This window comes from Ailuropoda melanoleuca, chromosome 16, assembly GCF_002007445.2.
Source record: "Ailuropoda melanoleuca isolate Jingjing chromosome 16, ASM200744v2, whole genome shotgun sequence".
NCBI classification, from domain to species: Eukaryota; Metazoa; Chordata; class Mammalia; order Carnivora; family Ursidae; genus Ailuropoda; species Ailuropoda melanoleuca.
In genome coordinates this window covers 76,477,957-76,494,398 of record NC_048233.1, presented here as the reverse complement: position 1 = coordinate 76,494,398, position 16,442 = coordinate 76,477,957, and the positions used below count along the sequence as shown (strand labels likewise).

The following is a 16,442-nucleotide window of genomic DNA, read 5'->3' as shown; positions in this document are numbered from 1 at the left end:
TCACTTTCTTCTTCTGGTCAGCTTTTTCATGGCATTTTTCATCTCTCCATTTCTCAGAGTATAGATTAGAGGGTTTAGCATAGGGGTGATAACTGTGTAAAACACAGTCAAGGATTTATCAATGGGTAAGGTGGAAGGAGGTCTCACATACATAAAAATGCAGGGGACAAAGAAGAGGACCACCACTGTAATGTGGGAGCCACAGGTGGATAAGGCTTTGTGCCTCCCTTCCTGACTATGGGTCTTCAGGGAGTGCAGAATGACTCCATAGGAAATGAGTAAGACTGTAAAGATGACCACACAGATTGCGCCATCATTGGCAACCACAGTGAGGCCAATAACGTAGGTGTCAGTGCAGGCAAGTTTTAATAATGGGTACATGTCACAGATGAAGTGGTCAATGATGTTGGGACCACAGAAGGGAAGGTTGTAAACAAAGAGAAGTTGAACTACAGCATGCAAAAAACCTCCAACCCAGGCCAACAGCAGCAACAGGACACACACCCATTGATTCATGATCGTCAAATAATGCAAGGGTTTGCAGATGGCCACATAGCGGTCATAGGCCATGACCACCAGAAGTAAAATCTCAGCACCACCAAATAAGTGCCCTATAAAGAGCTGGGACATGCAAGCTTGGAAGGAAATGGTTTTCTTCTCATAGAGTAAGTCTATAATCATATTTGGAGTAACTGTAGTTGAATACACAGCATCCATAAATGATAAGTAACCGAGGAAGAAGTACATAGGGGCATCCAGGGTTGGGCTGACCACCACAGTCACCACAATGAGTAGGTTGCCCACCATTGTCACGATGTAGATGATCAAGAACACAACAAATAATATTTTCTGACCGTGGAGGCTCTGGGTGAGCCCCGAGAGGACAAACTCAGTCACATTGTTCCTGAGTTCCATATGTTCTTTTGCCTGTTCTTATTTCACAGTTCAAGACAAAATTAGTATAAATATAATGATTACTACTGACTTCCTGAACTCTTTATTTTTTTTAAGACTTTATTTATTTATTTGACAGAGAGAGACAGCCAGAGAGCANGACAGCCAGCGAGCAAGAGAGGGAACACAAGCAGGGCGAGTGGGAGAGGAAGAAGCAGGCTCATAGTGGAGGAGCCTGATGTGGGGCTCGATCCCAGAATGGCAGGATCACGCCCTGAGCCGAAGGCAGACACTTAACGACTGAGCCACCCAGGCGCCCCCGACTTCCTGAACTCTTAACACAATTAGTTTTTTTCTTTCAACAAATAGGCATTATAGTTTTTTATGTTCCAGGACTTTCAGAAATCACAAGAATACAAGGCTGATTAAAGCATTCTCTCCAACCTCAGCAGTCTTGCAGACTAAGGAAGAGATAAGTCATTAAAGACATTGAGGGAAAAGGACACATAAATAAATAAATGGGATGCCACAACCAGCTTTCCAACTGAAAGCTAGTAAAATTATACATATAGTGAATTCTTCTTATAAAAATTTAAATGGATTAAGGTTAATGAAAACCTAAAACAAGATTTATATTTACTTCCCAGTTAATGAAAGAGATGACTTTCTAACTTCTAGAATCCTCTTAACTAATAAATGAAATTGATATATTTTACAATATCAAAACATCTCAAGGACTTCAAAAAGATGCCATGACATCAATAGATAAAAGTAGATGGGGGGAAAGATTTACACTTCAGAGGACATACACAGAGTTAATATCAAAATAGACACAGAGCTCTAAGAAAACAAAATACAGAAGATAAAGAAACCAATGGCAAGTGGGTAAATCATATAAAGAAGCATTTATAGGAATAGCCAACATACATATGCTGTGATGCTTAAACTCACCTGTGAACAAAATCATAGGAACTGAAGTAAGAGCTTGATTATGAAAGTGTGAACTTGGCTTCTTCAAAATCACTCATTCAAGTTTGTGGATGCTACACCATCCTCTATAAACTTTCACAGATCAGCAAACAATGCTCAGAGAACTTTATCAATTGAAACCATCTGTAGAGTTAGAAGTATCTGCCCAATAAATTATCCCTAAACCTGAAATCAGTTTCTAAAACACTGATGTTAGAGAAAGTATATTTATTCTATATCTTTATGTATGAAAATAGCCAAAAAGAGTATTACAGAACTGAGCTAATTCCCATATATTCTAGTAACCATAAAGAACCCCTCATATGGCTGATTATCAGATTCACACAGGAGAACTTTTAAAAGACTGTGAATTCCAACATCACCAACATGTAAAATGAGTCTACGTTGGAATCTTACATCTAATTACACTTCCTGAGTTACCTGCATACTGAAACACAATTCAATCCAGGGTTGCTGTCACTTCTCCCTTCTCCTTTGAGCACTGATGCCATCTCTCTGCACACAGACCAAGAAAACACATGCACCATCACTGGACCTTGAACTGTCTCCATGTGAACAATGCTTTCCATGCTGGCAGAAAGTCTTACTCATTTCCGTCTTCAGAAAAAGGTCACCGCTTAAATTGCTGGGATTTTCAAAATGAATACAAAGGCCCCCTAATCTCAACAAGTCTGAATATTGGCTGTGAACAAAGAGACCCAAAATCTTCATTGTTGGCAGAATTTGTCACAATAACAAATGAATGTTAAACCAACATTTTGAGGTTAAAAAAAAAAAAGAAAGAAAGTGTCAACTGGGCACCTGGGTGGCTCAGTCACTGCATGTCTGCCTTCGGCTCAGGTCATGATCCCAGGGTCCTGGGATTGAGTCCCCCATAGGGCTCCCAGCTCAGTGGGAAGGAGGTTTGCTTTTCCCTCTGCTTCTGCCCCTTCCCCCTGCTCATGCTCTCTCTCTCTCTCTCTCTCTCTCTCTTACTCTCTCTCAAATAATTTTTTTTAATCTTAAAAAAGAAGTCAACTTAGTGGGAGAGAAAGTCGTGAATTGTTAGAAAAGGTTATGTGGTTATGTGGTCAATTATACTGGTCTATCTTCACAAAACATACTTAAACTTTGGATTCCCTGTACGGCGAATAATTTCATATACATACTTCATTATGTTCTGAGTCCTTCATTTCAATTCCTGAAAAAGCCTGTCATTGAACACTGACCTGAACACTCTCCTAGATCAAGACAAAGGTGTGTAAACACTTCATCTGCTTTTGAACTACAACACAGATTGTTGAGTAATTCAACTGGTACATCTCCAAGAGTGATTCTTCCCTAATTAAATTCATTGGGACCTTTGTCATAATTTTGAGGGTAGACCTACATCTCCAGAGATACCACCAGGATAATCACCATGTACAACAGGACTCGAGAAACTTTTCCTCTTGGGGGGAAATCACAAAAGAACAACTTGAAATTGAATCACCAAAAGAGAAACATCCAATATGGACAAAAATAAAATATGTAAAAACTCTCTTCTTTCAAGCATGACTTTCAAAATAGGCATAGCTGTTCCAGTTAGGTTTAAGCTATGTCTTTGCACACAGACACCTGAACTGACTTTCAGAACATCATGAAAACAAATTTTGTACAACCCATTAAAAAGTTGTCTCAAATGTAGATAAAGCAAGATTCTCCCCTACGGGGCAGAGTCTTGAGTTGGTTACATAGGGGCACGCAGACAAGTTAATAGAACCTGTGTTAGTACGGGAGTGGGGAGGGAGGAAACACTGTGGAATGATTCCACTTATCTCAGAGTGCTCAGAGAATGTTTACCAAAATAGACACTACAATTGGCCAGAAAACAAGTTGCAATGCATTTCAAAGGACTTAAATCATACAGAACATATATAATGGAATTCAACATAAATATAACAGTTTCCCAATTATTTACAAATTAAACAACATAAATTTAAATTACCATGGATTAAAGAAGAAATATCAGGGAATAGTTTTTATTTTTTTTTAAAGATTTTATTTATTTATTTATTTGCCAGACAGAGAGAGAGAGAGAGACTGCACAAGCAGGGGAGAGGCAGGCAGAGGGAGAAGCAGGCTCCCCATTGAGCAAGGGTCCCGATGAGGGACTAGATCCCAGGACTCTGAGATCATGACCTGAGCCAAAGGCAGATGCTTAACCAGCTGAGTCACCCAGACATCTCAGCGAATAGTTTTTAAAATAAAGTTTCAACAGAAAGTTAAAGAGAGGGGTGTGTGTGTGTGTGTGTGTGTGTGTGTGTGTGTGTGTGTGTGTGTACTGGGTGCAGTTAAAGGAGTGCTTAGAAAGAAATATATAGCTGTAAATAAAAGTATTAGGAACCAAGAGACATTACATGAAATGAAGTAAGCCTCCATCCTAAGAATCTGAAAAAAGCAAAAACAAAATAAACCCAGAGAACATTGTAGAATGGAAATATTAAACAAAAGACAGAAACCATGGAAAAAGAAATTAATCGAATAGAAATTAGGATACAAAATAGAATAGAGAAAATATATACACTGGTAAGTTCTTAGCAAAATGGATTAAGAAAAAGTAAGAAAAAGAACAAAGGATAAGAATCAAGAATGAAGAGAGCTCCATCACTCCATTGTACTGATCTGTAAATGATAATAAAAGAGCATCATAAATGAATTTGTGGCAGGATATATGCCATCTAAGAAAATGGAACCCTTAAAACTTTCTAAAGAGACACAGAAAAATAATTAAAAACTGGAATAATCTGGGTGCCTGGCTGGCTCAGTGAGTGGAGCATCTGACTCTTGATCTCAGGGTCATGAGTTCAAGCCTCATGTTGGCTGCAGAGATTACTTAAAAAATAATAATAATTTTTAAAACTGGAATAATCTAATACTATTAAATAAGTTAATTCTTTAAAATCTTTCCCCTCCCAAAATAAAAATTTCACTCCCATACAACTTTATCAATGATCCTGTATAAAAATTAAAACATAGTACCAACCTTACAGAAACATGTTCAGGAGTAAGGGGAAATTAAAATACTTCCTGACTCATTTTATGCACCCAGCATAACCCTTACACCAGAAAGAAACAAGAACATCCCAAGAACAATCATCAGACCAAACTTTTAAAATTTCCCTATTCACAGACAAAATAGCTTCATACCTAGAAAATCTCAAAGAATCTACAAAAACAGTTACTGGAATTAATTAGTGAGTTTTGTAAGGTCATGGGATACATAAATGGTCAAAAAAATTAATCAGGTACCTATAAACTAACAAAAAACAACCTGAAATTGAAATGTTTAAATGTGACATTTAAACGAACAATATAAGTCATGAAATCCTTAGGCACAAAATGCATAAATATATGCTGTGATATGCTTAAACTACAAAATACTAATGAAAAATGTCAAATGAAAATGAAATATGTGGAGAGATATACCACAGTCAGGAATTGGAAGGCTCATCACTGCTAAAATCTCCCATCTCCTCAAAATGATCTATAGATTCAATGAAACTCTCAACAAAACCCCACTAAGTTTTTTTGTGTGTGTAAAAAGAAGTTGATTCAAAATTTTATTTATAAAAGTAAAATAATGGAACTCCTGTTTGGCTCAGTTAAGCGTCTACCTTTGGCTCAGATAATGATCTCAGGGTCCTGGGATCAAGTCCCACATCAGGCTTCTTGCTCAGTGGGGAGCCTGCTTCTCCCCCTGCCTGCAGCTCCCCCTGCCTGTGCTCTCTCTTGCTCTCTCTCTCTGACAAATAAGTAAATAAAATCTTTTTTTAAAAAAAGAAAGGTAAAATAGAATAGCTAAATTTAATTTTGAAAAGAACAAGTTCAAGAACTTAGACTACCTGCTTTCTAGACTTCATATATAGTATTGGAGAAAGGGTTCATATGTAGGTCAATGAAATTGAATAGCTAGAGACAGACCCTCATATTTAATGACATGATAAATGTGTAGAGGCAATTCAATGGAGAAATGATGCTGCAATAAAATGATATTTGCAAAGTGTGAACTTTGATTAACACTTTAAGCTATAAATGAAAGTTAATCCAAAATGGCTCACAGAGCTAAATGTTAAACCTGAAACTATAAAACTTCTCAATGAGAACATCAGAGAAGATTTTCGTGATCTTGAATTAGGCAAAGATTGCCTAGGTATAACAATAAAAGCATAATCAATTTTAAAAATGATATATTGGACTCCATAACACAGAAATTCTGCTCTTTAGAGGATATTTTAAAGAAAATGAAAAGATAAGACATAGGCTGTGAAAGAATATTTGTAAATTATATATCCGATAAAGGACTTGTTTTCAAAATACATAAAGAATTCTCAAATTTCAATAATAATAAACAACTCCGTATACAATGGTCAGAGGAACTGAATAGCCATTTCTCCAGAGAAGATACATAAATGGCATAAAAGCACATTAAAAATGTTCATCATTAGCTATTTGGGAAATGCAAATTAAAACACAACAAGATATCACTACTGGCCTATTCAAAGGGCAAAATTAAAAACTTGACAATACTAATTTCTGACAGTGATAGAGAAAACCTAGAAATGTCATTTGCTGCTAGTAATATGCTACACTTTCGAAAACAGTTTAAGAGTGTTTTATGAAATCATACACCTACCATAAAATCCGTCTCTTCCACTCTTAGGAATTCATCCAATTGTGATGGGAACATATGTTCATGCAAAAACCTATATGTGAGTATTTATAATAGTTTTGCTCATAATTGCAAATATCTGGAAACAACCAAAATGTCTCTTAATTGAAAAAGGGATAAATAAACTGTCACATATCCATAGGACAGAACAGTATTCAGCAATAAAAATGAATGAACTATTGATAAACATAATATCCATAAGTCTCAAATGCATTATAGTAAAAGAAAAAAGCCAGATTTAAAATACTACATACCAGACATGATCTTATATATAAATAACCCTAGTCTCCACCAAAAACTGTTAGAATTAATTTAAAAAACTTCCAAAACACAAAATCAACATACAAAAACCAGTTGCATTTATACATACCAACAACAAACTATCCAAAAAAGAAATTAAGAAAATAATCTCATTTACAGTGCCATAAAAAAGAAAAAAATACTAGTGACTGGCAATTGATAAAAATACCAGACAGATTATATCTTTGAAATTTTACCTGTGTTGACATAATTGTATAGAAAACAGTAAAAAATAAACTTTTCTGGATATTTTTGGTTTTATGTAAAAAAAAAAGAATAAAATACCTAGGAACAAATTCAACCAAGGAAGTAAAAGATTCACACCCTTAAAATTATATGACATTGATGAAAGAAATTAAAGATATGAATAAAGTGAAAGATATCCTGTGTTCATGTATTAAAAGAATAAAGTTGTTAAAATTTCCATACTATCCAAAGTAATCTACAGATTCAATACAATCCTTATCAAAACTCCAACGGCATTTTTCACAGAAATTGAAAAAAAAAATAAAATTCATATGGAACCATTAAAGACCCCAAATAGTCAAAACAATCTTGAAAACCAAAAAAGCTAGCAACATCACAAAATACATTACAAAATTAGAGTAATCGAAAGGGTATGGTTCCAACATAAAAACAGGTATGTAGACTGTTAGAATAGAAATAGAAATAATCCCTGGATATCAATAAGCAAAAGAATGAAATTGGACCTGAGCTATTGTTTGAATGTTTGCAGTCCCCAAAATTCATATTTTCAAATCCTAATGTTCGATGTAATGGTATTAGGAGGTATGCCTTTGGGAGGTGATTAGATCATGAGGGCAGAGCCCTCATAAATGAAATGAATGCCCTTATAAGAGAAGCATGTTAGTGAGGATGTAGAAAAGTTGAAACCCTTGTATGCTGTTGGTGGGAATGTAAACTTCTGTGACCACTATGAAAAACAGTATGGAAATTCCTAAAATAGTTAAAAGTAAAACTATCCTATGATACAGCAATCCTACATCTAGGTATATATCCAAAGGAAATGATATCAGTATTTTGAAGAGATATCTGCACCAACAAGTTCATTGAAGTATTATTCACAGTAGCCAAGATACAAAAACAACCTGTCTACTGATGGATGAATGGACAAAGAAATGGGGCATGTGTAAACAATGGAATATTATTCAACTATTTGCTTTTTGAGACATGGATGAATCTGGAGGACATTATGTGAAATAAGCCAGATAAATAAAGGCAAATATTGGGGCGCCTGGGTGGCACAGTGGTTAAGCGTCTGCCTTCGGCTCAGGGCGTGATCCCGGAGTTATGGGATCGAGCCCCACATCAGGCTCCTCTGCTATGAGCCTGCTTCTTCCTCTCCCACTCCCCCTGCTTGCGTTCCCTCTCTCGCTGGCTGTCTCTATCTCTGTCAAATAAATAAATAAAATCTTTAAAAAAAAAGTTTAATAAAGGCAAATACTACATGATCTCATTCTTATGTGGAAGCAAAAAAAAAAAGTCAAATTCATAGGAGAAGAGACAAGAATGATGATTGCCAGGGACTGGATGTTGGAGAAATGTTCAAAAACTACAAACTTTCAGTTATAAGAGGAATGAAGTTCTGAGGTAACTTCATGGCTCAGTTGGCTAAGCATCTGCCTTTGGCTCAGGTCATAATCCCAGGGTCCTAGGATCAAGCCCCACATCCGGCTCCCTGCTCAGTATGAAGTCTGCTTCTCCCTCTCCCTTTCACTCTGCCCCTACCCGCCCCCGCTCATGGTCTCTACTTCTCTCTCGAACTCACACTCTCTATCAAATAAATAAATACAATCTTTAAAAAAAGATGAATAAGTTCTAAGGATCTAATATACAGCATGGTGGCTCTACTTAATAATACTATATTGTTTACTTGAAATTTGCTAAAAGTACATCTTAAGTGGTCTTACAATAAAGAAAAATTATGTGAGGTAATAGATGTTCTCATTACTTGATTGCAGTAACCACTTCACAATGACTATATATATCAAATCCTCACATATTGCATCTTAAATATATACAATTTCAATTAGTCAATAATACCTTAATATACTAGGTATTTATCCCAAAGATACAGATGTAGTGAAAAAAGGGGCACATGCACCTCAATGTTCATAGCAGCATTGTCCACAATAGCCAAACTGTGGAAGGAGCCGAGATGCCCTTCAACAGATGAATGGATAAATATGAAATGGTTCATATATACAATGGAATATTACTCAGCCATCAGAAAGGAAGAATACCCACCATTTGCATCGACATGGATGGAACTGGAGGGGATTATGCTAAGTGAAATAAGTCAAGCAGAGAAAGACAATTATCATATGGTTTCACTCATATGTGGAACATAAGGACTAGCATGGAGGATAATAGGGGAAGGAAGGGAAAACTGAAGGGGGGGAAACCAGAGAGGGAGGCAAACCAAGAGAGACTATGGATCTGGGGAAACACCCTGAGTGTTTCAGAGGGGAGGGAGGTGAGGGGATGGGGTAGCCAGGTGATGGGTATTAAGGAAGGCACATGTTGTGATGAGCACTGGGTGTTACATGCAACTGATGAATCATGGAACACTACATCAAAAACTAATGATGTACTGTATGGTGGCTAACTTGACATAATTTAAAAAATAATAATAAAAATAGAAGTGGAAAAAGGCAGAATTTCTACATTGGAAGGACAGACACTTGAAAAGTAGATTGTATTTGCAAAACAACATAAATTTACTCAAAAAGACTAAATTTACAAAGAAAGATACTGGCTATATATGAACATCAAAGAAAGTTTGTTAGGTGAAAAAGCCTACCCGATTTTTGGATAAGAATTCTCAATTCTCTAAAGATATTAACTCTTCCTAAATCAAATCATACTGAAAATATTAACTAAACATAGTTTTTTACTAGAGTAGCCTATTAAAATTTTATTTTCAAACATAAATATGAAAGAATAGACAGTTCTGATAAGGAATAGTAAGAAGTACTTGGCTTATCAGATATCAAAGTGTCTGATGAATAGACACTTTGATGAACAAAAAATTAAAAATAAATGGAAAATAACAGAGGCCTGAATTTGATCCAAGCATATGCTGTATTTTAGAATATAAACTTAGGATGTCAAAGAAGTGGGGGGAAATAAGTACACATTTCTACAATTGCCCACATAGAAAAATAAATAAAATTTAATCCTTAATTAAGTCCTTACATCAAAGTATAGATGGATCAAAAATTTAACATAAAATATAAAACCACAAAACAATTAAACAATTAAACGTTGGAAAGCATGTGGAAGAATATTTTCTAACATTGAACAAGGGAAGTCTTTCTGAGCAAGATACAAAAGTCAAAGAAAGTATTAATAGATTTGACTATGTATATGTAAAAATATTTCTACATGGCCAAAAATATTCTGCATAATATAAAAACATCCAAACTAAATCCTAGGCTAGAAAAATAATACTCACACAATGGTGAAAGGGATTACTTGTTACTGTATGATTAAATAATAAAAATTCATATGGAAGAATTCAACAATCAAAACAGGTAAAAGTCAATAATAGATAATTCACAAAAGATAATTCACAAAGGTTAAATACAAATCATTTTAAAAATATGAAACAAATTTGATTATATTTAATGAATTTCAATTAAAGTAGACAAATGAAATACAATTTCTTTAACAATCTGAGTCTCAAATACCAAAAATATTCCTTAAGAACTGGTTGTTGAGAATGTGCACAAACGTATTTTCCAAACTGAGGGAAGTAGCGTAGTCTGGTACAAACTCATGGATGGCATTTGAGCAATAACTGTGAACACCAACAATTTTAAATACACCTACCAATTGATCTAACAATTGCACTGCTAAAAACTCATACTTAGAAAATGTCAAAAAGACTTCACTTCAGAGTTATATATCATAGAAAAAGATTCAGGAAAACATGACAAGGACTGGAAACACTGATTTACCTATATCTTTATAAAGAAGTTTTAGGCAATAGGAGGAAACTAAGAATGAGTTATATCTGTAGACTGGTATGGAAAAATCTTCAGGAGGCTGAGTAGTAAATGCAAAAGTTATACACAGACACAAAGACACAAACACAAACATGAAAATAATATTTTATTACCAAAGATTATTAATTGAACAATCTTACAAACAATAACAATCTTAGTATAATGATGCATATAGAAGAACAGGGAGACTCTGGTGAGGGACAGGTAAGATATTCATTCCACACCATTTCCACTTTGTAAGGATTCAATTTTTAATATTTATTATTATCTACTGTATTCTCAAATATATCTAAAGGGGTACACAAAAAATTTCATATGAAAAGAAATTAAATACAGAAGATAGTCTGTAAAGCAAGAATATTTTAACAATGAAAAAAATGAATATTAAAGGCAAGAAACTGACCAGAAATAAAATTATGAATGAGACTAAAAGTAACAAAAATGCAGCAATTAATTATGAATTAATGTAACTCTCTATATATTTCATTGACTGTTTCATTGCACATTATTTATTGACTCTGACCATAAATGCATTTACAGTAAAATGGACTTTAACATTTGAGGAGATTGGCAAAATGTTAAATTGCTTTTGTCATGATGGATGATGCACTCATTTACTACTTCATGTGACATTTCTTCCCCAGAGCATCTTCATAGCATTTGACATCTCAGAATTTCTCAGAGTGTAGATCAGTGGGTTCAGCATTGTGGTTACGACTGTAAAAAACACACTCAATGATTTGTCAATGGGGAAGGTCTTAGCAGGTCTCACATACATGAAAATACATGGAACAAAGAAGAAGACAACCACAGTGATGTGGGAACCACAGGTCTGGAGGGCTTTCCGCCTCCCTTCTGGACTAAGGTTCTTTAGACAGTGCAAGATGACACCATAAGAAATTAGCAAGAGCACAAACACAATACTACAGATCACTCCTCCATTGGCCAACACTAACAGGCCAATGATGTATGTGTCAGTACAGACCAATTGCAATAATGGGTACATGTCACAGGAAAAATGATCAATGACATTGGGGCCACAGAATGGGAGCCCATAAATAGTGCTAACTTGAATTACTGAATGCAGAAACCCTCCGACCCAGGACACTACCAGCAGCACAACACACACCCAGTGCCTCATGATCACCAAATAATGCAAGGGCTTGCAGATGGCCACATAGCGGTCATAGGCCATCACCAGCAGAAGAAAGACCTCTGATCCACCAAAAAAGTGCTCTGTGAATAACTGAGTCATACAAGATTGGAAGGATATGGTATTTTCCCCCAACAACAAGTGTGAAATCAATCTGGGGCAAATGCAAGAGGAATAAGTGACATCCATAAAAGATAAGTTAGCAAGAAACAAGTACATTGGTGAGCCCAGGGTCTTACTGACAGTTACAGTCACCACAATGAGCAGGTTTCCCACCACAGTCAAAATATAGAAGAGCAAGAACATAACAAAAAGGACCTTCTGTTCCTTTGGATCCTGGGTGAGGCCCAAGAGGACAAAGTAAGTTACATTGTTTCTTGGGTCCATCTAGTCTGGATAGGAGTGAGTTCTCATATTAATACCAGGTGATCTACAAAACAAGGGAGAAAACCTTTAAATGCATTATAAGATTAATCGTTTAGTGATTCATTCAATTAAAAGATTGTGGACAGGGGCGCCTGGGTGGCTCAGTAGTTAAGGGTCTGCCTTCGGCTCAGGGCATGATCCCATGGTCCTGGGATCAAGCCCAGCATCAGGCTCCCTGCTGCGCTGGAAGCCTGCTTCTTCCTCTCTCACTCCCCCCTGTTTGTGTTCCCTCTCTCGCTGGCTGTCTCTCTCTCTCTCTCTGTCAAGTAAATAAATAAAATCTTAAAAAAAAAAAAAACGATTGTGGCCAGAGTGCCTCTTTTTGTCACAGATGTGATTTCCAAGTTGAACAAGTCATGGTTTCCTACATTCAGTGATAGCATACAAAATAATCATCAATGAAAAACGTGCCAATATAAAAATAGTCACACAGTGCAAAGGTCAGGGGTAGGAATGTATCAACCAAACAGCAATCAAAGAAGGCTTCCTAGAGGAAGCAATGCTTCCTGAGTTTTAAAGGAGAAGTGGAAGGACAAGAGGACACGGGAATTCCATGCAAAGGTACACAGGTTACAAAGTCACAAAAGTGAAATACTTGAGACCCATTTAAGGTAATTGACATGTTCAAAGTAAGTGGATCAAACTAGGAATGGAAGGTCACTGCCCTGGATTGTCTATTCCCTCACTGAGACCTCTTTCTTAGGGTCTTTGGTTGGATATGCCCCCTTTTCCTGACCAATAAATGTGGAACCATTCCAATGTTGGGTCTCTCCCTTAATTTTTAAACTTCGTATATGCAGCATCTCCAACTCTGAACATCTCCAACTGGATATTAATTCAGAACTTACAAAACTAAATTTTTAATTTTCAGCAACAAATATAGGTGTTTCCCACCTCACTAAAAGGTACCACCTTCCAAGTCATTACTCAGACAGGAAATATCACCCTGCCTTTCATGCCTTTCTTGCTCTGTGTCACATATTGGTACCTTTAACAAATCTTATTAACCCCCTTTAAAATATATCACAAACTTCGTCATTTCCCTCCCCTACCCACTTTTCTGGCCCACTGCACTAGACACCCGCAATGTCCCTTCGCTTTCACTCTTGCTTCCACCAATCTGCAGCCCAAATGATCCTTTTTAAATCTGATTCTGATCTGATCATTGCACCATTCACAACATCTACAGTGGAATCCAATCACTCACAATTTAATGAATCACATTTCATATTTACAGTAACAGGAACTGTAATCCCCATCCACAGTTGAACAAACTGAGACTCTGAACATCTAATTATTTTTCCCAAGGTCACCCTAAGTGATAAAACTTCTATTTGAAGTAGTGTTCACATTATCTCAAAATGATCTAATTTTTACATGATAAAAATAGTCACAGAATAGCAAAGCCTGGTTTCCACTATTTACTATTAATTTTACCTTGTGTAGTCATATCCACAATCTGAAGGAATACTTTTTACTCATTTACAGGGACCTGGAATTCTTCTGTCATCCAGTTTGACAAGAGAGGACAAAAATCTGCATTGTTACTTGAGGATATATTTTATTTCATTTGAATGTCTATCCATTTTCTCCATGGAGTCTTCTGGTTATTTAGATTTTGGTTTTATTTGCACTGTAGACTACTTCATAGGAATTCCATAGACCGCACAGCAAAACAAAGCTTATCACGTTAGGGTAATATATCAAAAAGATGAGGAAATCCTATCCTTTCACAAGGAGATAGCCACTAGTGCTTTCGCAGGCAGATTTCTCAAGTAACTACTTTGCTACTAATTTCTAAACAGAAAACACCATTTAGTTCATTCGTCCTTCTTATTCTATGGTATTGGTTTGACAAAAATAGTTGACTTGAAATTTTAAGAGAGACTCATGTTTTCTCTTAGGTAATGATTTAAACCTATGAAGGACCTCCTGAAAATTTTATCAGTCCTTAAGAAGATAGCATCTTCTTCCCTACAGGGTCAAAGATAAGTAGATATTTCATCCCTTCTAATAGCATTTATCATGGAGTCCTAGAGTTGGAAAGTGTCCAAAACTGATTCTTACTTAATTGTATTCCCTGGGAATTTCACAAAAATTTGAAAGTACATCTAAATGTAAAGATAATACTAAAATAAATCACATAGTTAAGGGCTAAAAGATATAAAATGGAGAAAAAAAAATACTTTTAAAGCCATTATCAGACCTTTGCCAGTCAAGAATAAAATTTCAGCCTATTTTGTTCTGGTAGAGATTATATTATCATTTATTTCTCCACTTATCAAAGTAAGTTTTTCCTACTCAATTTACTCTGCCTAGAAAGTGTGGTTACATATTTTAAATATTCACAAATTTAAATGTAATGTCTATGTAAGTTCTTGTTTTGTTTTTGTTTTTTAGCATTTTTTTTTAATATGGAGAACCTATTTAATGCCTGGAAATGTGTTATAAGTGATGATACAGCAATTAATGACAGGTGAAAAATCACGTACAAGGTCCTTCCTGCAGGAACCTTCTTTTCTCACAACAGAGTCAGACAGTGCATAAGGGGATGATTTGATAAACTAATTATAATCTTCATTATGGCTAATAATAGAGCAAACAGGGTACTCGGGGAATTCTGCTATGGAGAAGGGTATAAGGGAAGGCCTTTCTTCAGAGGTGATGATTAAGCTGACCCACAGGATAGATAGCAGCTACCAACAGAAGCACTGATATAGGCAGTAAAATTAAGCAACCATTCTAAGTAATTTGTTCTCACTTCACTGATGGCATGACCTATATGTAGAAAAGGCTAAAAATTTCACAGGGACTTTTATTCCATTGCTATTGTGAAATGGAGTGGTGAGCGTGGGTACTCTGGTTTTTCTTGATTATCCTGGGAAAGCTTTCAACCTTTCCCTGCTGAGTGTGATGTTGTGGATCTGTCATGTATGGCCTTTATTATGTTGAGGTACATCCCTTCTATACCCAATTTGTTGAGAGGTTTGTGGGGGTCTTTTTTTAATCATGAAAACATATTGAATTTCTGTGCTTCCAATTAATAATCCACAGAGGATTAAGGAAAATTTTTGTTTCCTAGAGCATCAAAAAGACCAAAATACTTAAGAATGAGGTCAAACAAGGAGACAGAAGTCTTCTATACTGAAAAACTACATAAAGTTGCTAAAAGATATTCTAGAAGACACAAATAAAAGGGAGGAAAGACATTCATGAACTTACATGGTTCATGTTGTTGTCAGTGCTACCTAAAGTGAGCTACAGATTTAATGGAATTTCTATCAAAATAAAAAAATTTCTTTTTGAAGAATAAAAATCCATCCTAAAATTCAGGTGGAAACCCAAGGCACTCCAAGCAGCCAAAATCATCCTGGGGAAACAAACAAACAGTTGGAGGACCTCCTGGTTCTAAAACTAACTACACAGCTATGGTAATCCAAACAGTGTAATATTGGCATAAAGACAGACACAACAATGGAATAAAATACAGATCCTAGAAATAAACCTTTACCTATGTATTCAGTTGATTTTCAGTAGGTGACAAGAGCATTCACTGGGAAGGGACAGATGATTCAAAAAATAGTACTGTGAAACTGGATATCCACATGCAAAAGAATGAAACTGAACCCTTAATAACATACACCATACACAAAAATTGACTCAAAGTGGTTCAGAGACCTAACCCACCACCTGGAACTATGAAACTCTTAGAAGAAAACTTCATAACTTTGGATTTGATAATGATTTCTTGGGTAAGACACCAAAACCACAGGAAAGAAAAGAAAAAAATACATAAATTACACTTTATCAAATTTAATAACTTTTGTACATCAAAGGACACTATCAACAGAGAGAAAAGGCATCTGCAATTGATGAGAGAAAGTATCAATGAGAGAAAGTATCTGCAATTGATTTATTTGATAATGTGTTAGTATCCAGAATAAAGAACTTACACATC

General features: G+C 35.7%; 2 protein-coding genes across 2 annotated transcripts; both read right to left on the bottom strand.

Moving 5' to 3' along the window:
* LOC117796756 (olfactory receptor 4A47-like) lies at positions 1-921 on the bottom strand. Its single transcript, XM_034646064.1, has one exon. It carries the CDS (start codon positions 913-915, stop codon positions 1-3), a length of 915 nt encoding a protein of 304 aa, XP_034501955.1. The 5' UTR covers positions 916-921.
* A 10,056-nt stretch (positions 922-10,977) lies between these two features.
* Positions 10,978-12,664, bottom strand: LOC109488624 (olfactory receptor 4A47). Its single transcript, XM_019793643.2, has one exon. The coding sequence runs from the start codon at positions 12,443-12,445 to the stop codon at positions 11,528-11,530; it is 918 nt and encodes a 305-aa protein (XP_019649202.2). The 5' UTR covers positions 12,446-12,664; the 3' UTR covers positions 10,978-11,527.
* Positions 12,665-16,442: the final 3,778 nt, after the last annotated feature.

Excerpts from the sequence above, each read along its gene's own strand:
- LOC117796756 (XM_034646064.1), bottom strand. The coding sequence starts at position 915 with ATGGAACTCAGGAACAATGTGACTGAGTTTGTCCTCTCGGGGCTCACC.
- LOC109488624 (XM_019793643.2), bottom strand. The coding sequence starts at position 12,445 with ATGGACCCAAGAAACAATGTAACTTACTTTGTCCTCTTGGGCCTCACC.